At 50.7% G+C, this 24,264-nt stretch overlaps 1 protein-coding gene across 5 annotated transcripts in view; it reads left to right on the forward strand.

The window, feature by feature from the left end:
• CD6 (CD6 molecule) overlaps positions 1-24,264 on the forward strand; it is a 40,111-nt gene that overhangs the window by 5,270 nt on the left and 10,577 nt on the right. For all 5 annotated transcript variants that reach the window (XM_072789346.1, XM_072789345.1, XM_072789347.1 and 2 more), the window contains exons 2-4: positions 21,677-21,745; positions 22,702-23,052; positions 23,652-23,963. In XM_072789346.1, coding sequence (XP_072645447.1) covers positions 21,677-21,745; positions 22,702-23,052; positions 23,652-23,963 — 732 coding nt within the window. The remainder of the gene's footprint in view (positions 1-21,676; positions 21,746-22,701; positions 23,053-23,651; positions 23,964-24,264) is intronic.

Consider the following 24,264-nt stretch of genomic DNA (forward strand, 5'->3'; position numbering starts at 1 on the left):
AGCTGTTGGATTCCAAGGCTGAAGAACCAACCATATTCCTGGGGACACGGAGGGATTAAGCAGGTGGCCCCAGGGATCCCTGGGTGGCGCAGTGGTTTGGCACCTGCCTTTGGCCCAGGGCGCGATCCTGGAGACCCAGGATCGAATCCCACGTCAGGCTCCCGGTGCATGGAGCCTGCTTCTCCCTCTGCCTGTGTCTCTGCCTCTCTCTCTCTCTCTCTGTGACTATCATAAATAAATAAAAATTAAAAAAAAATTAAAAAAAAAAAAAAAAAAAGCAGGTGGCCCCAACTGAGGCTTTGGACCAGGCCAGCTCAACAACCATGAAACCACCAATTGCCACCCGTGCGGATGCTCAGCCCTGCACTGAGCAGACCCTGGTGGGACTGGCATCCCCAAGCCCATCTCCAGTCTACTCACTGTGTCCCCCAACCCTCCCTCCCACCCTCAGCACTGCCTCCTATCTCCCCACGCCCAGGCCCACCCCGCCCCAGGGCCAGGGTGACCAGAGTTAGAGCAGCACTTCCTGGGGGCCCTGGTTCCTGCCCCTTCCCAGTGTTTGCGAAAGCTGCCATCTATGTGACAATTCACTTAATACTCTTAATTGATGTTTTAAAGTGTAGATACATTCATTTTTAGAAGAAACTTTATGCTGCTCCCTTAAAGAAAAAGCCATTGTAAATCACTTTCATGGTGAAAATAAACATCATGGAAACAAAACAATGTCATGAGATTCAGACGTGTTACTGCTTTTCCTTTGCTCAGACGGGAGGGTTTCTAGATGTCAGGCATTAAGGACGAGTGCCCTGGGAGACTTTCTCCTCCAAGTAATCAGAAAAGCTGAAAGAGAACTACGGGGCACTGATTCCTTCATACAGCTAATGTAAACCATGTCAGTGACCTCCTAAATCATTTTTCAAACCTTGGGTACATGCCTCACACTTTGGAAGCATTGATCCAGAGAAATGACAATGGGGACAGATGATCTGCTCCTCTCACTAGACACAGCCGGGGGGAGCCTTCTGGTCACCTTCTCAGGGACACAGGGACCCCATATCAGGCTGTCTCCAGGCCCCCTGGATTTCTGCTGAGCCTTCAAGTCAGGGATGATGCCCAGATTCACATCTCCCAATAGTTCTTGGAATCGAGTCCCTGCAGCATGGAAGGAGGAGCACAGAGGAAGGATGAGGTGGTGGTAGATTCTTAGAACTCACTCTGGCTCTTGATTGCTGGGTAATCTTGGACAGGCTCATTCTTTTCTCTGGCCCTAGTTCCTTTGCTGGAAAAATGGGCAAAATGAACATGAAAGACCCAGCCAAAAAATCCTTGTAGTCTATGTTGGTGCCTCAAGGCTTTATCGTTTGTGGAGCAGGGCAGGAGAGATGCAGCTATTAGAAACCAGCCCATGGATGGACACAACATGGTAACCCCAGCTGGCATCTGCCATGTGGGGTGGTAGACCCTGGCCGCAGGCAGACTTGGGTTCTCAGCCCCGGCTGTGTGACCTAGGTCATTGCTTAGCTTCCGTGTGCCTGAATGCTGCAAATAAAAACGCCCACTTTAGGGTGCCTGGGGGGCTCAGTCGGTTAAAAGTCTGCCTTTGGCTCAGGTCATGATCTCAGGGTCCTGGGGTGGAACCCTGTGTGGGGCTACCGTTCTCAGCAAGGAGTCTGCTTCTCCCTCTCCCTGTACCCCTCCCCTTGCTTGTGCGTGTTCTCTCTCTCAAATAAATAAAATCTTAAAAAAAAAAACCAAACCCACCTCACCATGGTATGAAAGTTAATTTAGATAATGCATCGGAAAATGCCTGAATATAACAGTGCTTTAAAATGTTAACTTATAAATGTTACATAGCAAGGAAAAGGTTTTGTATATGTGAATACAGGATTTAGTGGTTAACACGCAGTTTGCACGAACGAGCTCGTTTACCCACATGACAACCCAAAGTGTATAGATGAGGAAAGCAGAGGCTGTCAAGCCTGAGAGACTGGCCTGAAGTCTCTAAGTAGGAAGTGTCAGGACTTCAGCTTAGGTGTCCCAACTAGCAGCTCTCACTCTTTCCGAGGGAAGAGTGGCCTGGCTTGTCTTCGGCTGTGTGCCCTCAGGGTTCCATCCAAATTTGAGGCATCTACCCCAGCTACTTGCAGCTGGAGGGGTCTCTGAGGGCCTGGGGTCCCCTGGAAGGCTTCTCATGGACATATGGGGCCAAATGGGGCTGCTTTCACCAAGGCCCAGCCCTCGTGGGGTCTGCTGTGCACTTACCTTACCTACCTAGGCCAGAAATGGGTGAGAGTAAAGCTGAAGAGATGCCATGAACCTAAGGAAAGCTTGCCTGGCAGAAAGCTCCATCTACTACCATTTATTGAGCACCTGCTGTGTGCCAGGCCCTGTACAACAGTGAGATGTGAAATATGAAGGTTTGCCCTTGGACACTTGACGTGTTGTAGGGAAGATAGTAAAACACACAAAGGTCAGCCTGGGATCGTTGTGACAACAGGTGCAATCCAATGACAGCCACAATCACCATGCACTGAAGGGGACAAACCGTTGTGACATCAGCTAAGCTGATCTTGTCTTGACCTTACATTGGGGCAATCGTCCCATTTTACAGGTGGTCAATTAAGGCAGAAAGTTATGAATTTTGTCCCAGGCTAATGCGGAGTTTAAACCCATGTCTGTAGGGCTCCCAAACCCACATTCTCCATCACAGGGCTACGCTGCCTTCAGGAGCTAGAAGTCTGAGGAGGGAGATCTTGGGCCTCCCAGAGACACAGGGCGGCCTCCCAGACGGGCGTGCACGAATATCTCAGGGGCTAGACATACGGAGAGGGAGGGCACCACGACATTTGTGAAAATGAGTGCGTGAAAAAACTGCTGAGGTCTGAGTAAAATGTTTATCAGTTAGTTGTGTTGCGCTAATATCAACCTCCTGGTTCTGGTCACTTACTCTAGTTAGTCATGCAAAGTGTCACTATGCGGGGGAAGCCGGGTGATAGGGAGGTGGGACTTCTCTGCGCTGTTTTGCAACTTCTTGTGAGTCTGTAATTTCAAGATAAAAAGTTAAACGGGGGGATCCCTGGGTGGCGCAGCGGTTTGGCGCCTGCCTTTGGCCCAGGGCGCGATCCTGGAGACCCGGGATCGAGTCCCACGTCGGGCTCCCGGTGCATGGAGCCTGCTTCTCCCTCTGCCTGTGTCTCTGCCTCTCTCTCTCTCTCTCTCTCTCTGTGACTATCATAAAAAAAAAAAAAAAAAAAAAAAAAAGTTAAAGGGGGGAAAGCATTCCAGGCAGGACTGATTTGAGCAGAAGCCTGGAGGCCAGACAGGCAAAGGTGAGAGCCCAGAGGCGCCGGCTACAGGAAGGGGTGGCCTCCGCCCTGCCTGTTTTCTTCCTCCTGACTCCTGTGCTGCTGTGCGAGGAGCAGCCGACGAGCTAATACTCACGGAAATGCCAAGCTCGGTGGCCGGCACCAGAACGTCCACGCATAAACCACGTATTTCGAGAGGTGAGCTGGACAATCACAGAGGTTATGGCCGCCCAGACAGCACGTTGCAAATTCAGAGATCTGTGTCCTCCTTGCAGCCGTGTGAAATCTGAGTTACTGCCTCCGTTTTCCTGCTGAGGCTGCTGAGGCTCGGAGAGGGAAGATGACTTTCCCTAGATCACACAGCCAAGAGGTGCACAGCTGACAGGCCTTTAACTGGATCCGGTGACTCCTAATCCATGTTCTTTCCTGGCCCTGGGAAATGGGCAGGGCTTGGGCCACGGACCCCATCCCTCTCAAGATATCTTCAGGAAAGGCTCCCGTTCTCTGGAGACTCCTCATGTCACCCACTGTCAGCTGGGCTGTCATGGAACCTGGGCAAAAACAAAACAAAACAAAACAAAACAAAACAAAACAAAACGCCTTGAAGCTACTCATGAGACAGAAGTCACGTCCTGGCCGTGCATCCACTTTGCGACTCAGTTTCCTCAGCTGTAAAGCAGGGTTGATAGCAACCTTCAGCCCCCAGGTCTGGGATGAGGCTTCATGAGAGGCTGCCTATGAAATACTTGGGGAGCTCTGCGGCTCCTTGGGGTGTTGAAAGCTGGCCATCACTGCTGCTGGGCCTGGAGCCGCGGCAGGAGCTCACGGGGACAGGAGAGAGAACAGAGGGAAGCCCCAGTTTCCGCCCACCATTTTGTAGGCACCTGTGGCCTGACTGTCTTCTGCCAGAAAGGGGCAGCCAAGGGAACCTCTGGAAGGCCAGCCTGAGCAGGGAGGCAGCATGGGGGTGCTGAGGGAGAAGCCACGGGGGTCCCTTGGAAGACTCACAGGGACCCCATCATGGGCGAGTGATCCCCTTGCTTTCCCCTGGGCCCCCACCTGTCTTATGGGGTGGTGGGGCCCATTAGAAGGGCCATCCTATGGTTGCCAGGCCTCCCCCAACCATTCCATCATGGCAGAGCTGGGCTGGGCTCTCTGGGCTGTGCAGGCAGATAGAAGCCCACAGAGTTGATGTATGGGGCTGGGGGCCTTGGGCTGTGTGGGGAGCTGGGAGTTTCTCAGCGTGTCTTGGGGATCTCACCTGAGCACCCCACTTCTAATTTGGAAGCCACCTGCTGAGTCCTGAGCTAGGGAAGTCACAGAAATGAAGTCGCTGTGTCCTTGTGGCTATGCACAAAGCCAAGCACAGCTTTGGCTTTTATAGAAGTACATTCGATGGAAGCTCAAACTGATTGATGCTCAGAGAGCTCCAGCCATGCAGCCAGTTGCTGTCAGAACTGAGACCAGAGTCACTTTCTAGTCACCGACCCCTCCGTCCCCATCTGCCGCTTTCTAAATGGAGCTTAAAGGAAGGATTTTATCTATGTTTTAGTATAAATTTTGGTAGAGTGCTCACCTTGTCTGGGAGGAGTGTGTGGGAGCTGGGCCGGGCCAGGGGCATGGTTTCCAAGAGGTGGGAAACCGTGCCCTGGATGGGGAGGAAGTCCATCCCTCACTCCGCTCAGGAAGATTCAAAAGTGAATCTTTTCCTCCTTCCATCAGCTAAACTAAAGTAAAGGGGCTCTCTACATGCATTAAACTCCTTGGAGAAATGTGCCGCCCTCTCCAGATAGGATTCTAGAAATATCATGACAGTATCTGGGCTGGAAGAAACCCCAGGGGGCTGCCAGTCAACTACTCCTGTTTGTAAGAGGACAAAACTCGAGGTGCAGAGTGGGGGGTGACATGCCCAAGGTCACAGAGCAGGGGTAGGCAGCCCAGTCTGCAGGGGTTGGGGGGGTCCTGCGGTCTCTCAGCTGCGGGCTGTGGTCCACTGTGGTCTGAGGTGAGCACAGGTGACTGGGTCCTTAGATGTTGGCTTGGCAGGTGAGGAGCTGGCTTCCGGCACCCACTCTGCCTACACACCTCAACGGCCATCCCGTCCTCAGTGTCTCTCTTCTTTTCCTCTCAGGTTTTTTCTTTTTCTCCCCAACATTTTACTTCAATGTAATTTCAGACTGGCTGAGAATTTGCAAGTTCCATATGCTCTTCACTCAGATTCCCCAACTGTTAACATTTTACCACAGTTGCTTTACATTTTCTCAGCCTACCCATTTTTTTTTTTTTTTTTTTGTCTATCTCTTACTTTGGTCCTCAATCATTTGACAGTAGGTCTATAGGCATAATGTTTCTTTCTCCTAAATACTCCAGTCTTTTTTTTTTTAAGGACATTCATCTAACCACAAAACATGTGTCAAAATTAGATAGCTGACATCAGTACAACATAGATGCTGTATTGATAACCCACAGACCTTTTTCAGATTTTGCCAAGTGTTCCAATAATGTCCTTTAAGACAAAAGAAAATTCTGGTTGGTGTACTATGCTTTCTTCTCATGTATTTTCCTTTAATCTAGAACATTTTCTCAGACTTTCTTTCTCTTTTATGACATTGATCTTTGGAAGAGTATAGTCCAGTTACTCTATTTTTTCCTTAAAGATTTTATTTATTTATTTATTTTTTAATCTATTTATTTATTTATTTAAGAGAGAGAGAGAGAGAGAGCATCAGCAGGGGGAAAGGCAGAGGCAGAGGGAGAAGCAGGCTCCCTACTGAGCAGGGAGCCCAAAGTGGGGCTTGATCCCAAGACCCCCAGATCAGGGCCAGAGCCAAAGGCAGATGCTTAACCAACTGAGTCACCCAGGTGCCCCCATAGTCCAGTTATTCTGTGTGTAACGTCCCCGATCATGGTTGGTTCGATGATTCCTCATGATTAGTGGTGTGTCCTTGGTAGGAATAGCACAGAAGTGCTTGCTGTTCTCAATGTATCATATCAAGGGGTACATGGAGTCAGCTGGGCCCATCTTGGTGTTCAAATTTTGGTTGCTTGGCTAAGATGATGTCTGCTAGGTAAAGTGATTTTTTTCTCCTTTGTAACAAATATGTATCTTGTAGGCAGATTCTTTGAGAATATATAAACAGTTCTCGTCCCCCCTCAAACCTTTACCTGCTGTTGTAACATGATTGATGCTTCTGGCCTGAATTGGTTATTATCACCACCATTTCTCGATGGTGATGTTTTTACTCCATCACTCTTTCTACAAGCTTAGTCGCTGACTTGGCTTTCTTTGCTGGTTCAGCGGTAGGAGCCAACTGGCTCAGAACTGATGAGGCCGAGCTGTGAGCACCTCAGGTGGAACCTCTGGCAGCTGCCAACTTGCCCGCCTCAGACGTTGGAACTCAGTTCAACTCTTCGCTGCTCCCAGGGCTACTTCTCTCCCCACTTGCAATTTCTGCCATTCATTTGTTGAGCTCTGCTACATGTTGGGCCGCGTTTTCAGCCACTGAGGATATGGGACAAATCCTCGAGCTTCAAGGAGCTTCTATTCTAGTGGGGAAAATAGAGAAACGAGCAAGCATGTTTTAAGACAGTGTCACATCAGAGAGGAAAATGTGAGGCAAGGGAAATAAAGCAAAGCAAAGCAGACTGAGTAGGACAGGGTGCAGGTAAGGCCTTTGGAGGCATTTGAGCAGAGATGTGAATGATGAGATTAGTCTGGAATCCCAAGAGATCAAGAAATGGGGGAGAGGGATCTTTCAGGTGGAGAGGACACGGGCCTGATGGCCCTGGAGAGCGAGGATAGGTGAGGGACATGCTAGAGGAGATTGTCTCGGGAGAGGGAGAGTGGGGGATGAGGAGGTGGACAGGCTGCAGACGTCAGGCAACATTCATCACACGGGTGCTTGTAGTGAGCCCACAGGAAATGGGAAATATTTGGAGAGTTTTAGTGATCAGATTTGCTTTTGTATGTATACAATTATTTAACAACTCTTATTTATGATAAACACCATATTTAAACCTAAGTTTATTTTTTAAAGATTTTATTCATTTATTTGATATATAGAGAGAACACAAATGAGTACTATTTGATATCCGATCTTAAATTGCCTGATTTGGGGAAACAATGCACTAGTGACAGGGTCAGGTGGGTGGAGGTAGCAGGGACAGGGGAGGGCCGTGCTGTGATGGAGGGAAGTATAGTCTGCGGGGCCCCTCAGACCAGGAGCAATCAGAGGCCAAAGAGCTCCCTCCCATTCCAGCAGTCAGACCCCAGCTGCCTCAGTAGACCCATTTTAGCTTGGAGAAACTGAGGCCCCCCCGAAGGGGCAGGGACTTACCTAAAATCCTCATAATGGCTGGGCTTAATTCCACCATCTTTCCTTGTCACTCCCACCAGCTGAAAATTCACACATGCTGTAAACATTCGTCATCCTTATCGTAAAAATGTTCTAATAACCACATGAAAAGAAATCTCACCCAGCGCCCTCACACAACTCAACCTTTCATTCTGGAAGGAGGGAGTTTGCAAGTCCCCAGAGAGATGCGGAAACACATTCTCATCACACGAAGGGGAGTGTGCAGATGGGCATCGTGCTGGCTCTGATCAGTATTTGTCAGGGCGGCTGTGAGAACGTGGAGTCCAGAAAGAGAGCCTCTGATTCCAGGCTCCAGTGCCTCCTCTGTGGCCCTAGGCAAGTTTCTGAGCCCTTCTAAGGGAAAATGGGAACACTCGAGTGCCAGCTTCTCCATTCTTACACTCTAGATGGGCTTTACTCCCCTCTTGAACATCCTTCCAGTCCATTTCCAGCCACTTGCATGTGTGCAGGCAGTCTCCGGTCCAGCCGTGTCAACATAGTCATGAAACGGTCCCAGGAAGCACTTGCAGGTTCAGAGTCTGGCCATCTGAAAGTGAAGCAGGGGCTCGTACATGCACCCTGAGAGTACCCCTCTTCTCCCTTCTGGAAGCTTCCATGGACTCTCCCTAGCTCCTGCCTCTTACTAAGGCAACCTTTGTTCACAGGCAGAAGTGACGTCGTTTTCCAGAGCTATCATAACTCGGTACCAAGATTGTTGCGTGAGCAACAGAAATGCGTTGTCTCAAGATCTGGAGGCTGAAAGTTCAGGATTAGGATGTCAGCAGAGTTGGTTCCTTCCTTCCCAGGCTGAGAGGGAGCGTCTGTTCCAGGCCTCTCTGCTAGCTTCTGGTGTTTTGCTGGCATCCTTTGCCATTCCTTGGCTTGTGGGAGCTCCAGTCCAATCTCTGCCTTTATCTTAACACAGCATTCTTCCTATGTGCCCACACCTGTGTCCACATTTCCCCTTTTCATGAGGACATCTGTCCTGTTGTCTAGAGCCCACCCTATTGACTTCACTTTACCTTGATTGCCTCTGTGAAGACCCTATCTCCAAGTAAGGCCACGTTCTTAGGCACTGAGGTTAGGACTCTAACATATCTTTTTTGTGAGACTCAATTCAACCCATAGCGGTATCGGTGTCTCTGTGTGTCTGTGGCTCAGGAATGGAATTTCTGGCTCACGTCTATGGAAATGTTTTCTAAAGTGGTTGTCGCGTGTTCGCTTCAGCAGCACATATAATAAAGTGGTTGTCCCGACTTTGCTCCCCCCAGCAGTGTACAGGGTCCTGCTCACCTCCATTCCTAACACTCAGCATCACCCCCGCGTCTTAATCGTAGACAATCCAATGCATATTAAGACAGTATCTCCCTGTGGCCTTACTTTGCATTTGCCTAATGATGGTGAGGCTGGGTACTTTCTATTAGTTTATGACTCTTGGGTGTTTCCTCTTCCATGACACGCTTGTTCTGGCTGTTTGCCCATTTTTCTGTTGCTTGCCTTTTCTTTATTAATTTATACACAAGCTTCTTTTTGGAGGAGGGTTTCTATTAGGAAAGGTGAGTAGAGGGAAGAGGGAGGGGAAGTTAGGGCAAATTTTCTGGCCTTAAATTTGGAGGACTGATCTACACAGTTACTCTTTAGGAGGAGAGACAGAAAACCACTTCATGTCCTCCATCTCTTCCTGGGATCTGTGAGGCCAGGCACAATTCAGAATCTACAATGTTTGGATTTCAGAAAGGGAACATGGTACCCTTTTGTATATTTTGTAATGTCATGACCAGGGCCTGGTCAGCCCCTGGAATCAAACACATTAATATTTCTGCAGCAAAATGTATGATTTTCCACGTGGAGTAAGCAAGGACTATGAATGCCTTGCATCAGTTCAGGTCGGGTGTTGCCACCAACAGAGTTATGAAAATGCTTTCAGTTTGGGAGTCTCTGGGGCTTTCGAAGGGCAGGAAAGAATAGTGCATGCAAACACCCTAAGTCAGGCCTGTGGTGCCTCCTTTCTCTGCTGATCTCTTGATTGCTTTAGGAAGGTGAAATCACCACCACATTTATGTGGAGAAAGATTACGGAAGCTCAGAGAGGTTAAGAAATCCAGATCCTGGTATGAAGAGGAAGAGGTAGGATTTGAATCCACGTTGGTCTGACTCTAAATCTCACAACTTCCGACTTTACCGTGCTGCCCCCCAGCGCTATGGGGGTGGCTTCTTGGCTTCTCTACTCCCCAGGACTCTGGAGTTTGGAAACAGAGTCACAAGCCAGAGGAATGGATCAGGAGGGTGGAGTGCAGGTGGGAATGAGTAGGTGGGAGGTCACTTGGCTGAGCCAGACCCTCAGCCCAAAGCAGTGGGTGCTGGTGACCAGAGCCTGGGGCTCTCACCTCAAACCTCTGCAAGAGTTTCCAAATGTCAATCATACTTTAGTACTGACCGAACATTCAGCCAGGCCTCTACTTACCCCGGATTCAAGCCTAAAGCCTGGGCACCATGAGGAGAAGCACTGACCAGAGACCTTAGTCATCACGGGGGCAGAGGCTGAGAAAATAACAAGTCTTCCCAGTATTTAAATCAGGGCTCAAGCACCTATGCAGAGAACGATGGGGAATGATGGGGGAAGCCTGGCCATAATGCCAGGCCACCAGCAGGGAGAATAGGTGGATGTATGGAGAGTGGTGGCTTGCTGCTGCCCTTGGTAATCTCTCCTCCTGGCCCACTTGCTTCTGGAAAGATGCAGGTTAGATGTCCCAGGTTCTTGGTCTAAGGCTCAGACAGCTCTTTCTCTCTATCACTTTTTCATCCCTGAGAACTCCTACTCGTCCTCTAAGACACCTTCCAATTGTCACCTGCTCTTTGGACTCAGAATTATTCCCTCCCACCTCTACTTTTCCCAGAATACTTTGCCCTGACCCCTGGGATAATGATTACGCCCAACTATAATAAGCCGTGAGTCCATCTCTGTCCACCACAGCATGGGCCCTGTGACGAAGCCTGGCTGAGAGTGAGGAATGAATGCACCTCTTTGACTAAGGGAATGCGGAAGGATTTTGGGGCCACCTCACAAGCACCTTGCATGTGACTTGTGGAGGGGAACATGGGGCACTCTGAAGCCTGGCAGCTAAGAATGTGTGGGCTTGGCCTTGGACCTAAAAATCATAGTCTGCCCCCACCTCCACCCCGGAGATATTCTGGTCCCAGCCTGAAGTCAGCTGCTTGGGAAAGGCCTTGGTTCCTTCTCAGAGGGAGGCTGATGTCTTACAACAGCTCTGGGTGCCTGACGTCAGGGGGCCCTTGTCTTAAGGGGGCATTAGGCCACCTCAGGAAGCTGTTGGCTCCACCCCTAGGAGTTGGGGGGATTTTTATCCTGTGCCCACACTCGAGCTTCATTCACCCAGAAACTGCTGCTCCAGCAGCTCTCAGACTCTCGAACCAGAGTCCCTCCTAAGAGCCAGTGGGTGGGGACAGGCCGCCTGGAAAACCCAGCGTGTCCCACCAAGGTTTCGGCTTCCACTGAAACCCAGAAACCCAGCCTTGCTTCCTGCACAGGGGGCCAAGCTCTGGGGGATTTTATTCTTGAATTTCACTCTACCTTAGCCTCTGGGCCTTTGCTCGTGCTGTGGTCCCTACCCAGAATGCCCTTGTACCTCCTCTCACTGAGGCTGCCTGAGGTAGTGGAAAGGGTGAACATGGAGAGAAAACTTGGATTTGGATTTTGGGTCTGTCAAGTCTAAGCTTTATGACCTTGAGCTGGTAACTTCATTTCCATGAGCCTCTTTGTCAGGAAAATGGTTTCATGGTAATACCCTCTTCCCTGGGTTGTCACCAGGATTCTGTACAACAATGTAGATAAAACACTCCATAAAAGGAAATCCTCAGTAATTGTGGGTCCGCTCCCTCTGCCCCAGTGAAACCCTCCTTGACCATCAAAGCCTGGCCCAAAGATTCCCTCTGCTGCAGTGACTTCCTGGACTCTCTCCTCTGGGTTCCTTAAGGATATCCTTCATGCCTCCAGAGAGAAAGGAGTTGAGTGCGCTCTTGACACCTAGGCCTCCTGGCTGGGCTCTGGGTCGCAGACCAACCTGGGGCTCCCTCACCTCCACCTTCCCACAGCAGAGCCCACAGAGGGCCTGGCCATGGTGTGATTCTGGAAATGTTGGTGGAGGCGAGGTGAGTGATAGGGATTTCTGTGAAAGAATAATGGTAACTAGGATCTGTTGAGCATTTACTGCATATCCTGAGGTATTTATCAAGTGGCAATTCAGGCAACCCGGGAAACCCTCTGCCTGGGTTCAAAGTCCTGCTTTGCCTCTTCTCATCCCTGTCATTCCGGAAAGTTCCTTAACCTCTTAGACCCTAAATTTCCCCATCTATAAAACGGGGACAGTAAGAATACCTTTGTCTGAGCATCATGAAGGAGATGAAAGAATTGACAACTATTAAAAACCCCTGTAAGCTCACAAGAATCATTCGCAAACAGAATTGATAAGACTCAGGCAACTTATAAAGGTTTTTGCAAACCCAGGCAAGTTTGATTCAAGCACCCCACCCAAGACCTGCTGAATCAGCGTTCTAGAGAAGGGACCTGACATCCATCTCCTGCTCTCAGGGGTCTGAATTCTATAGGGGATCAAGCAGATGGGGCCCGTGAAAGACTTGCTGCGCTCTCCTGGAAACCCACCCTTCCTGTTATTTCTTGGGATTTATATTGAGCTGCTCATGATTCTCTGTGCTCAGTGGTGTCTCATCTTACTGCCTGGCACCTGAAAAGAAGGTATAGTCTGGCATGGGAACCTGAGTAAGTCTCGGGGTCAGGACCACAGGAGCCTTTGCTTTTGGAGGAACTTCTGTTACCGGGGCAACCGCAGGCCACATCTCACCTCCAGGACCATTGGGTGCCATCTTGAAGAGCCAGGGAAGGGGGCAGGAAAATGTGAGTGTGGGGCAGCGCTGCTGAGGTTCATAAGAAAGATGGGGAAGAAGGAGGAAGGAAGGTGGTCTTTGGAGAATTGGAGTCATTGCTTTACAGAGGAGAAGGCTGAAGGGCCCTCACAGTCATCTTGATGCCCTCCTCTATCCATTCAGAGGAATGGACAAGAGGAAGTGGACCAAAGCCTCAGGATGCAGGATAGTAATGACTGCGCCATATGCCATGTCTTATGCATGTCGCACGTGTTCTTCACACAGTCCTCAAGGCAACGCACTATGGCCCAGATATCGTGTACAGTGTCAGCTTGAAACTGAAGTCTGGCAGGGTTCCGTGGCCCTCAAGGTCACACAGCCGGGGGTCAGCAGAGAGGGTTTGGGTCACTATTCTGTCTGTCTCCAAAGTCTGCATTCTGAATTATGAAAAAAAAAAGGATTTCCTGAGAGACGCATTGGTGCCTGGGAAAGGCCATGGACCTTCCCGCTCCCAGATCTTCCCAGCCACACTCATCTCAGGCACCTGCTCCGGTCACGGCACGTGGTGATAGGTCAGTGGGTGTTAATGGAATTGGATGCAGGCCAGTTACAGACTCATTTCTCAGCTCTCAGTATAATGTCACTCATACACCTTTGTTTTCTTGAGTAAGAGAGAGAACAGGGAAGTTCCAGAAATATAACAGACCCCAAAGCCAGTTATGTTATATTATTCTTTTTAAGATTATTATTTATTCATGAGAGACACAGAGAGAGGCAGAGACACAGGCAGAGGGAGGAGCAGACTCCATGCAGGGAGCCCGATGTGGGACTTGATCCCGGGAACCCGGGATCATGCCCTGGGCTGCGGCGCTCAACCGCTGAGCCACCCGGGTGCCCCTATGTTGTATTCTTCTTATGGTGGAGCTTCCCTTTCTGTGGAGTTTATGAGTTGCTGTTGTCCTTGACCTCCCCTTGGACTTGATGGTGGAGGGGATAGAGCCCCCCTGCACGTGCAGGAAGGATGCCATGCAGGCAAACATCCTCTTTCATGTGACAGGGTGACACAAGAAAGGTAAAAAGGCTGGATTTCTCTGACTTCTAACCCTGCTTCCCTCCCAAAGGCTCTACCTCCTAATCCCATCACACTGGGGAGGATTGGCGGAGGGGGGGGGAGAGTATAGCGTGTACATTGAGTCTCTTTTGTGTCCCTAAGTTTTTCCTAAGTAGTAGAGAGCAAAAACAAACAAAAACTCCTGGCAATTAAAGTAAACTCAGGCCAAAACACCAAGTCACTGACTTGAGGTTCCAAGGGAAGAGAGGTCACCCTAACCTTCTTGGGATTGGTGATTCCCAGCAGGTACAACCTGGTCTGCTCCCACAGCCACCCGACACCAGTCCCCTCTGTAAGCAAGGGCCATCTATCCAACCAAGGCCCCAAGCCAGCCTCAGTCTCTGACAAAGCCCAGTCTAACTGGGTGTCACAGCCCCTCCGTATCCCTTCAAAGACAGAACACCGCGAGCTGCCCTGAATCAAGTTATGTGTTACTTGTGTGAGCCAGCACCATGCTTCTTTCCAATTTTAATGGAATTCTAGGTTGTCCTGTTCTTCTTTCTGGTTGTTCTATGGATTGTTCCCCCTTAACAACCTCAGAGGAATTTCTGGAAAGAAAAACATTTACATAGTCACGGCCCTCTCCCTGTCAGGGAGCCTTTCCTACCTCCCTGGCTCTGTTGGTGGTTGATTCCCTTCGAATCATCCCTTTCTCCTCAGAATTGAAACAGAGGCTTCAGATGGTGCTGGAGCCAGTCTGGTGGGCAAGGGGCAGGGGCAGCTCGTGGCTAAGCTGCTGGTCTTGTCTCCTCCGTGTGATGAGGGCAGTGGGACAGGTGCCATCCCGGGGACCCTTGCCCGAGGAAGGGTGGTCTCCCTCATTGCCGCTCATCCTAGGCATCAGGGCTCCTTTTGGAAACTAGTCCTTGGGGCTTGAGTGCTGAGCTGTATCGCCTTTCGGGGGTGGGCTATCATCTCTACATTAGGCTTGCTGAGCACCGTAGAGTTGGAAGGACTTTGGAAGACCCCCTGGCTTGTCCGAGCTCCCTGACCCCCACCCTCAGCGTGGTCACTGAAGCAGAGAACAGGACGCTGGACTCCAACCTGTGGAGTAGAGTGGTTAAGAGTCTGGCCTCTGGAGCCTGATAGCCTGGGTTCAAACCCCAGCTCCGCTTTTTTCTAATCTTGGGCAAACTACTAAAATGGCCTTGTGCCTCATTTTGTGGGCTTGCTGTGAGAATTAAATTAAATTAATTCATCTAAAGTATTAGGAAATTAATTAAAGTATTAGGAAAAGGCCTGGTGTGTAAAAAAGTACCAAATATATGTCAGCTGTATCACTGAGCTGTGCCAGGAGGTTTGTGATGGGTACTTGGCATGTCTTGGGGCCTTCTCTTTCCTTTCCCATCAGAGCAATGGCAAGAATCACAATGTCTTTCCCTTTCCTCCATGCATTTTGAACACAGAATGCTTCAGATGGGTAACTTTCTGTCGGTGTGGGTCGGAAATAGAACACTCGGTGCCCATCTGGCTGTCCCCCAGATATCCATCTGCAAACTGGGAATGGTAGTGCCACTTGCCTACCCGGTGAAACTTGGGGCTGGGGACCAGCGGATGCTCTGGACAGCTCCTTGATCCAGTCCTGACCCCTTGAAATATCCTGAGTGAGCGCCTCAGGAAGAAGGCCAGTGGGCTTTCGTGCAACCTTTGTCCTCCTTGTTCAGGACACAAAAGGCTGGTCTACATAAATAAGATTCACGGTGGTCTCCAGCAGCACAGTCCAAGGGAGAGGGGCATACCCACCCCTGCCTTGGCAGTGTCCTAGAGCAGCAGCAGGGCTACAGGACCAGTGTCCTGGGAGTCTGACTCGCTGTGGACTTTGGGGTATGCTTCCCACCCTCCCGCTACCCAAGGCCTCAGATTTTGCATCAGTTCAATGAGATTGTAGGTCTGGGTGGTAATAATAATCACATCCGGGTGGTCTCAACGGTTTACAAAACACTTGCTCACAAAAAGCCTTCTGAGAGAAGCACGATGAACTCCGGCTTGCGGCAGGGAGACTAAGGCTTATGTGTCTAAATGACTCCTTCCTGGGTCATGAGGGCAGGGCTGGGCCTCCTGCCCTAGCCTGTGGGTGCAAGGCCCATGTTCTCCCTGACACCATGCAAATATGATGAGAGCTGCATTTGTCATTTAAAATTTTCCAGAAGCCACATTTTTTAAAGTAAAAACAGATGAAGTTAACATAATGAAATATTTAACTTAACCCAGATGTCCAAAATATCATTTCAACATGCTGTCAATATAGAAAGCTATTCAATGAGCTATTTTACATTCTTTGTGCTTTTTTTTTTTTTTTTCTTACCAAGTCTTCAAAATATGGTGTGTGCTTGGTACCTAAAGCCCACCTCCATCGAGACATTAATTTTCATCAGCAGGACTTAATCTATTTAGATTTCATAAAATTCACTATGGAAAAGGTAGATTCGCAGGTCTAAGTTGCTCTTTTTTTTTTAAGTTTTCCAATGACTGGATCAAAAATCTTTTTTTTTTTTTAATATTTTTTTTAAATTTTTATTTATTTATGATAGTCACAGAGAGAGAGAGAGAGTCAGAGACACAGGCAGAGGGAGAAGCAAGCTCCATGCACCGGGAGCCCGACGTGGGATTCGATCCCGGGTCTCCAGGATCGCGCCCTGGGCCAAAGGCAGGCGCCAAACCGCTGCGCCACCCAGGGATCCCCAAAAATCATTTTTTAAATTAAATTTAAATGAATCGAACTGAGTAAAATGAAAATTTCAATGGACAGTGCAGCACTACACAATTCTCCATTTTGGACAAAATGATCTCTAACGTTTCTAGGTTTCTGCTCCTCAGCTGCATTTATACATAAGAACCCTTTGCATATGAACCCACCACTGAAATGAGGGACTGAGAGTACAGGACAGAATTCCCATCTACACCAACTGGATGTTGGAAGTTGTACAATGTAGTGGTTTAAGAGTGGCCTTTAGAGCCAGACTGCCCCGATTCTAATCTTGCCTCTACCACTGACCAGCGGGGGTGGCTGTGGGTAACTTCCTTAACCTCTCAGTGCTGCAGTTTTCTCCACAATGACACAGGGATGCTGATAGTAGCCACCTCATTGGGGAGTCCTGAGGATTCAAGTAGCTGCTACATGTGAATAAAGCACAATGATAGCAGTTGTCTCCGGGGCATACAGTGAGTGTTCAATAGACGCTACCTTTCATTATATGTTTTATCTGATTATAATGGAAAAAAAATGGAAGAACTAGAAGAGTCCAGAAAGCTATCAAGCTGTTGTCTTGCAGGTGAGAAAACAGGTTCAGGGAGTATAAAAGACCCATCCACGGTCACAGAGAGCTGATGACAATCAGCCGGGACCTGCTTCCTTCATGCTCAGTCCAGCGATCCCTCCAGGTGCTGACGGTTACAGCAGAGGAAGCCCCTGGACCCACTGAGCACAGGAACTGCTCATTCCGCCCCCAGGACCTAGTGTGGCTCTGGCTGTCATGGCCACATGACCTGCTAGGTCCTCTCCCAAGGTTCTGGGGAGAAGAATGAGCAGACATCCTGGGAGCTAGCCAAGTGTTCCCCCAGAAAGAAAAGGCCTGTTTGCTTCTTTGGAGACCTTGAGTTTTTATTTTGTTGTAAAAGATTTTAAAAATTCAGAGCAACACAAAGAGAGAGAAGATAACAAAACTCACTGCATGGGTATATTTCTTGCTAGTGTTTTTATTTTTCCTACGGCTTTTTTTCCCCTGTAGTAGAGATCGAATTTCATTTATTTATATCCTTTTAACATCCCTTCTGGGTGAGGCACTGTGCCAGGTGCCAGGGATACAGGAGTGAACAAAATAGAAATACTCCCTGTCCCCATGACCCTGAGAATCCAGTGGGACTGATGGGAATCAACAGCTCATTTCCAAAACCACTGTGATTGGATGTGGCTGGGGCCACAGGGGAAATAGGTCCCAGGGTTCAAGGAGAGGACAGAATAGGGGACCAACCTCAGGTTCCCCCTGGGTCCTGGAAGATCCTCAGAAGCGTGAAACCAGGCTGGGCAGGGGCAGCAGAGGCTGGAGGGGAGAGTGTAGCCGTATTTATAACTTTCGCCACATCATTAAAAATACTTTGTGAATGTTTTTTGCATCTATTTTTAGTGTTGATTTTCCTAACCGACCTCACAATTTTGGTATCCAGCTCAGGGGGATTTCTAATGTCCTTACTATTAGAAACAACATTGGGGAAGACTGTCTCCCACGCAGCGGCTCTAAGTCCTGGCTGCATGCAGGGTCTCAGGGGTCATCTCATTTCATATTCATGGTGAGTGGCAACAGTGGGGAGCAGAGGGTCCTACTGTTCCAGTTCCACAGAGCAAGTGCCTGAGGCTAGGCAAAGTTAAATGATCTGCCTGAGTCACCCAGTTAGAAGGCTTCCCGGCTGGAGAAAGAAATCTAGAACTTTCCTTTTTCTTTTTTTTTTTTTTAAGATTTAATTTATTTATTCATGAGACACACAGAGAGAGAGAGGAGAGAGAGGCAGAGTGAGAAGCAGGCTCCATGCAGGGAGCCCGATGGGGAACTCGATCCGGAAGGCAGACGCTCCACCACTGACCCATCCAGGCGTCCCGAAATCTAGAACTTTCCGGTTCTGGATTATCTCTGTGTAGTAGTCCAGATTATTTCATGACAGGTTCCCAGAAGTGAAAATACTGGATCAGAAGGGCTTTGTTTGTTGTTGTTGCTGTTATTAAGGTTGTTGACATATGAGCTCACAACACTTCACACTGATATTAAAAAAAAGAAAAACCCCACAATATGCTTTGTGGCAGGTGTTGCATGCCACACACCGCATGCTGGTCCTCTCTGTGGGGCTCACCCTGTCCAACCCCAGCCCTGCAGCATGTCTCACCCATCAGCCACTCAGCAATCACTATGTACCTATGCTCTCCTTGACACATCGGTTGGAGCCTGGGGCAGCAGATGGTTCCCTCACGCCTGTATGGGTGCCCAGGGCAATGTTCTGGTGAGCTCCTGAAGGGACCGACAGCTTCCCTGCCTGGCTTGCTCTGATATTGGGCCGGCCAGCGAGGCCCTCAGCCTCTCCTTCAGTGGATATGTCTCCTCCCTTTCCACGTCCCCCAGTTCTTCAGCCTCCGGGAATCCCATGGGTCTGGGTGACACAAGAGGACATGTGTCCCATTTTCTCAGGCTCCAGGCAAGGTGACTCTTCATTTTTCCTCTCCTCAATCACCTTTATTTCATGTCCCTTTGGCATCTTGCCCAGGGTACCCTGTACAAGGTCCTGTCCGGTCCTGCTTGGGGCTGGCCCTGAAAACCTGCCTTCCCTCTGGGCTGGGGGGAAGCTTCTTCTTCTCCCACTAGGACATCCTCCATCCCCTATCCCTTGCAGAATGGCGGGGGCACAATTCAAGATGATTTTCCGGGGCACGCAGGATAACTGAACTTAGTAAATGAACTTAGTATCGAATAACACTGAGCCGCGTGGTAAGAAAAATATTGAGGGGAGCCCGGGTGATTCAGTCAATTAAGCATCTCGGGTCATGACCCAGGCAGGGTTCTGAGATTGAGCCCCATGTCCAGCTCCCTGCTTATCGCAGAGCCTGCTTCTTTCTCTCTCTCTCTCTCAAGTCAATAAATAAAATCTTTAAAAATATTTAATTGGTTTATCTTCAATGTTCTGTCATTCTTTCTAATCCTAATTAAGGAGACAGTCTATTTGATGATAATGTGTCTTTTTTTAAAAGATTTTATTTATTCATGAGAGACAGAAAGAGAAGCAGAGACACAGCCTTGCCCTCCAGGGTTTCCCAGTCTTCAGAAAGCCTGTGTGCTTTTACACGGGAGACAGTGGTGTCCCAGGCCCAGAGAGATACACACAACCAAGCTCTGGCCCTCTGCACAGACACATGGTCACACGTGCACACACACACACACACACACACACACACACACACCAAGACACTCACTCCCAGATGGTCATGACCGCACACTCACCCCTCACACACACAAGCACACACACAGATGCAATCGCACTGCAGCCAGCATCCCAGTCTCCCCCGCGCCCAGCACACGCATCCAAAATGGCTCTGGAGCACTGGGGCCGTTGCTGTGGGAACCAGGATCCTGCCATCCTAATTTGTAGACCTTTGAATTCTTGTTCTGAATATTACATTAGCCATGGAGTCTGTGCTCGGAATTCTGACTCACTCCCCCTCCAGGGGGTCAGGCTGGGCAGCCAACCAGGGACTTGGTGAGGAAGGCGATTCTAGGCCTGATTACTTTCAATCTAAGGGATGGGGGGGTCCAGATGGACGCTTGTCGGAGAACTGAGTCTGCAGGCCAGGTGTGTGTGCGTGTGTTCACATCTGGGTGCCACAGTCCGAAGAATCTGCTCAGGTGAGGCTAAGAATCTATAGCAGCCATACATCAGTCTGTAACCCCTCTACCAGCAACAAGCGCGGGCTGAAATCTTCATGGTTTAACCCACTAAAGGTTCTCTTCTGGTTTTGGTGTTGTGTGGTTTTGTTTTTTTGCAGGGAGCACCTAGATCCGAACTGGAATACAGGTTCACTTCTCATACGAAATTCTGGTGGAGGCAGCATCCCCCTCCATCTCAAGGTTGCATCAGAGCCTCAAATCCTAGCACAACAGAGAAAAAAAAGAGATGGCACATGCTCACTGCCTCTTACCTACATGGGCCCATCAGTGAGCACATGGCCTTCTTCCTAGACAGCAATGGCCCAGCCTAAGTCCCAGAGATCCCGAATGCAGAGGAGCTCCTTGGGAGCACAACAGTCTCTGCCACAGCCCTCCCTTTGTGCCTCCACAAGCTGCAATCTCCCTGCCCTGCATGGAGCACATTCCTGGGAGACTGTTCAAATCCAGGTTCTGTTTCTTGCAGAGCTGGGGTGGCCTCGGGCCATGGATCAGTCAGGGACCCGACAGGAAATGGGTGGCACTATCACAATAGGAGAGCTTGAAGGGATTTATTCATAAAAAGACCATTTAAAAAGGATAAAGTAAGCAAGAACTGCAAGCAGCTGAGCTGTTGCCACGCTGGGCCCAAGGAGGCAAAAGCAGGGAGTGAACAGTAAGACCAGGAAGGAGGGAGTCCAGGAGAGGGGCCCAGAGCCTTCAGGTGGGGGATCTCACAGAGGAGGAGCCAGAGGAATATGCACACCTACTCCGTTCTCCTCCCTCCCTCCCATCTCTGCTGGAGCTCCCATTGGCTGAGCCAAACAGGAGCCAAAGGGCCCAGGAAGAGGCTGCTTTGGAGGCTCTGGAGGAACGAAGGGGCAACCACTTGGGCAACCATCAGGAGGTGGATTTCTATTCTCTGGGCCTGGCTTTCTAATTTGTAAAAAGCAAACACTAATATCTACCTCACTTCGTGGTTGAAGGAAGATGGAATAATACTGGGAATGATGTTTGCTGGCATATGTTCGGCCCTTGGCAAACATTAGTTTCTCAGCATCTGAAAGCGCTTGCAGTCTGATAGTCCCTCTCCAATGCACCAATCCCCCCAAAGTCTGGTATGGATTTCCTGAAACAGATTTTCCAAACCAAAATGTTTTCCCTAACAATAACTCCAATTTTTGAGCTTCTTCCGTAGTCAAGTATTTTACAGATGTTGACTCCCTCCAGCCCCACACTACTCCCCTCAGTGCTATGGCCAGGAAATTGGGACTCCTGTCTAGAGAGGTTAGTAACCCACCCATGGCCACCCAGCCAGTACATAGATCTGGCCCCAAAGCCCACAGTTGTTCCTCCCTGCTCTGCTCTGATTTCTGAGCACATTTATACAATTCAAAGATGAAGTGGAAGAAGTTGCAGCAACAGAGCTTGAGAATTTCTCTACCCTGAATGGAGGCAACAATGCCCATGGCCCAGGACCATGGCATTTCAAAGTCCTCATGTAGCCACAGCTCCAGAAAATGTCCCTGTCCTTCAAGGTAACCTCTGTGCCCTTTCCCCCTAAGCTCACTCACCCACCACAGCTGCTACTGGTTGATTCCAGGTCACCTGACTCCAGCCCCATCTGATCAGCCCAACACCAGCAGTGCCAAGAGCCAGACCTTGGAGCCGGGTGAGTTGAGACTCCTTCTGGGGGCCCACAGCCAGGTTTCTGAGACCAGGCAGGTGTTGTCTCGGGTGATGGGGAAGGGAAACGGACTTTTAGGCAGTGTCTCTACCTTCAGATAACACTTCTTCCTGGCTCAATGCCCAAAGTGCCACTGCTACATTCACTATGGTCTTAGAACTACCGTCTTTGAAAGGCCACAGATCGAATGTCACATACTCGTGGACAAAATGTTCAATGTGCATTTCTAGGGGATCTGTTGAGAACAAGCTGAAGAATGCTTGGTGAGGATGGTGTGGTTCCATCAAGTGGGTCTTTGATTAGCTCAAAAGATGTTTATTAAGCACTTACTCTGTACCAAGGTGTATGCCACCCTGGGGGGTGCAATCCTGGTCAAAAATGGACAGGTGACTCCCCAAGGAGGGTGTCTGGGGAAAGGAGAACCACCATCCCAAGTAGCTTGTCTTCAACCGCATCACGAATCCCATGTGCATCCTCCAGGGCTTCAAGGTCATGACAGCTGCCTCCCCAGCAGTACCCTCAGAACAGCCTCAGAGGGGGAAACATGGCACCCACAGTACCAAGGAGGGCCCCTGAAGCTAGGACTCTGCCCTTCTTTCACACAAGGGTGCTCCAGAGACAGGGGCAACAGAGGGAGATTTGTGGGGACGGGGCCCCTGGTTCTCCATCACCCCAGACCTAATGAAGGCTTCCTAACCTCTACAGTTGCCTTCAACTCCCCTCTCCTGACTCTAAGGAGAAGCAGGTCAGGCCTCAGGGGGCTCAGGGATGAACCAGCCCAGCCCCATTTTGCAGACTGGAATGCTGAGGCCCAGAGCCCAGTGGGGTATTGTCAAAGATAAGGTGGTGGAGCCCCTGGCCACGGCCCATCCCCACTCCCATCCCTGGGATCTGTCCTGCCTCGGTGGGTGGAGGCCTCAGCTGGAGTCTGGCACTTCCAGGGCAGCAGCTCGGGGTCCGCCTGGTGAATGGGAGCAGCCGCTGCAGCGGGCTGGTGGAGGTCTGGTTCAGGCTGTCCTGGGTCCCTGCTTGCCGGGCGCTCTGGGACAGCCGCGCCTCTGAGGCCGTGTGTCGTGCGCTGGGCTGTGGCGGGGCCGCGGAATCCACCCAGCCCACCTCGCCGTCCCTGGAGCTGCCACCCCGGCCAGGTGCGGGCAACGCCAGCGAGGCCTTGAACGCCACCCTGGCCCTGGCGCCCGCCGTCCTGTGCAGAGGTGCCGAGTGGCGGCTCTGCTACGTGGAGGAGCGTGCATGCGACAGTAATGGGAGTCCGGCTGAGGTCACCTGCGCAGGTACGAGCGGGCCACCACCTGCGCCCTGTCTGCCCTACCCTCAGCGCTTCAGCCTTCGCCCCTCATTCCTGTCCCCAGCCCTGGCCACCGGACCCAAGCCTTACCCTCCGGCCTCCTCCCGCACTCCCGCCCCAACCCCCTGCCACCATCACGACCATAGCTGGTTCCCACACTGCAGGATTGCGCATCGCCCCATCTCCAGCCCTGAGCAAGTCCTCTGATCCGGCCCCCAGGCGTCTCCCCCTACTGGATCTCCAGTTTGTCTACTTGGTCCCCAACCCGGCCCCTTGGGTCCCCAATCCTAACTGGGTCTCTGGTCCCGCACCTTCTCTCGCTTGGGGCCTCTATCTCTGCCCTTACCTCCCATGTCATAAATACGCCAGATTCTCAGGGGCCCCCAGCTCTGCTCTTCCAGGCCCGCCCCCAGGCCCCTAGTCCTGCTGAGTCCCCCACCTCTGCCCTCTAGGCCCCAGTCCTCACAGGGTTCCCCAGTCCTGCCCACCGAATCCCAGCTCCTCCCGTTGAATCCACAGCCACCACCATCCTTCCCACCCCTCCCTTCCTCAAGCACCCACAAGCGCTTTCCCCTCCTTCCCCAGAAAACCGCGCGGTGCGGTTGACAGGCGGTAGCGGTCCATGCGCAGGCCGCGTGGAGATGCTAGAGCACCGCCAGTGGGGTTCAGTGTGCGACGACTCGTGGGACCTGGAGGATTCCCACGTGGTGTGCCGGCAGCTGAACTGCGGCTGGGCGGTTCAGGCTCTGCCCGGCTTGCACTTTGCCCCTGGCCGAGGACCCATCCACCGGGACCAGGTGAACTGCTCCGGGGCCGAGGCCTACCTGTGGGACTGCCCGGGGCTGCCAGGAGACGGGTACTGCGGTCATAAGGAGGACGCCGGCGTGGTGTGTTCAGGTCAGCAGGCAGTGGCTTACTTACTGCCTGGGTGTGGGCCTGGGTGCCGGGAGGGATGGCTCCTGCCCCTGCTGGTGCCAAGTAGGTCCACGAGGGAAGATAGACCCAGATAAGCACAGTCGGGGAAGGGGGTGATACGTGCCCTAAGAACGGAAGCCAGGTGAAGTTTAGAAGGAGCTGGCAATCCCGAGTTAGAAGGATAAGCCTGCCCACCTCCTGGAGGAAGTGTGAGGGGGGTTCAGAGCAGCAAGAGGAGATGGAGGCAGGGAGCCCCGAGGAGGCCATCGTTAGTCCCGGCTAT

Source organism: Canis lupus, chromosome 21 (assembly GCF_048164855.1).
Source record: "Canis lupus baileyi chromosome 21, mCanLup2.hap1, whole genome shotgun sequence".
Taxonomy (NCBI): domain Eukaryota; kingdom Metazoa; phylum Chordata; class Mammalia; order Carnivora; family Canidae; genus Canis; species Canis lupus.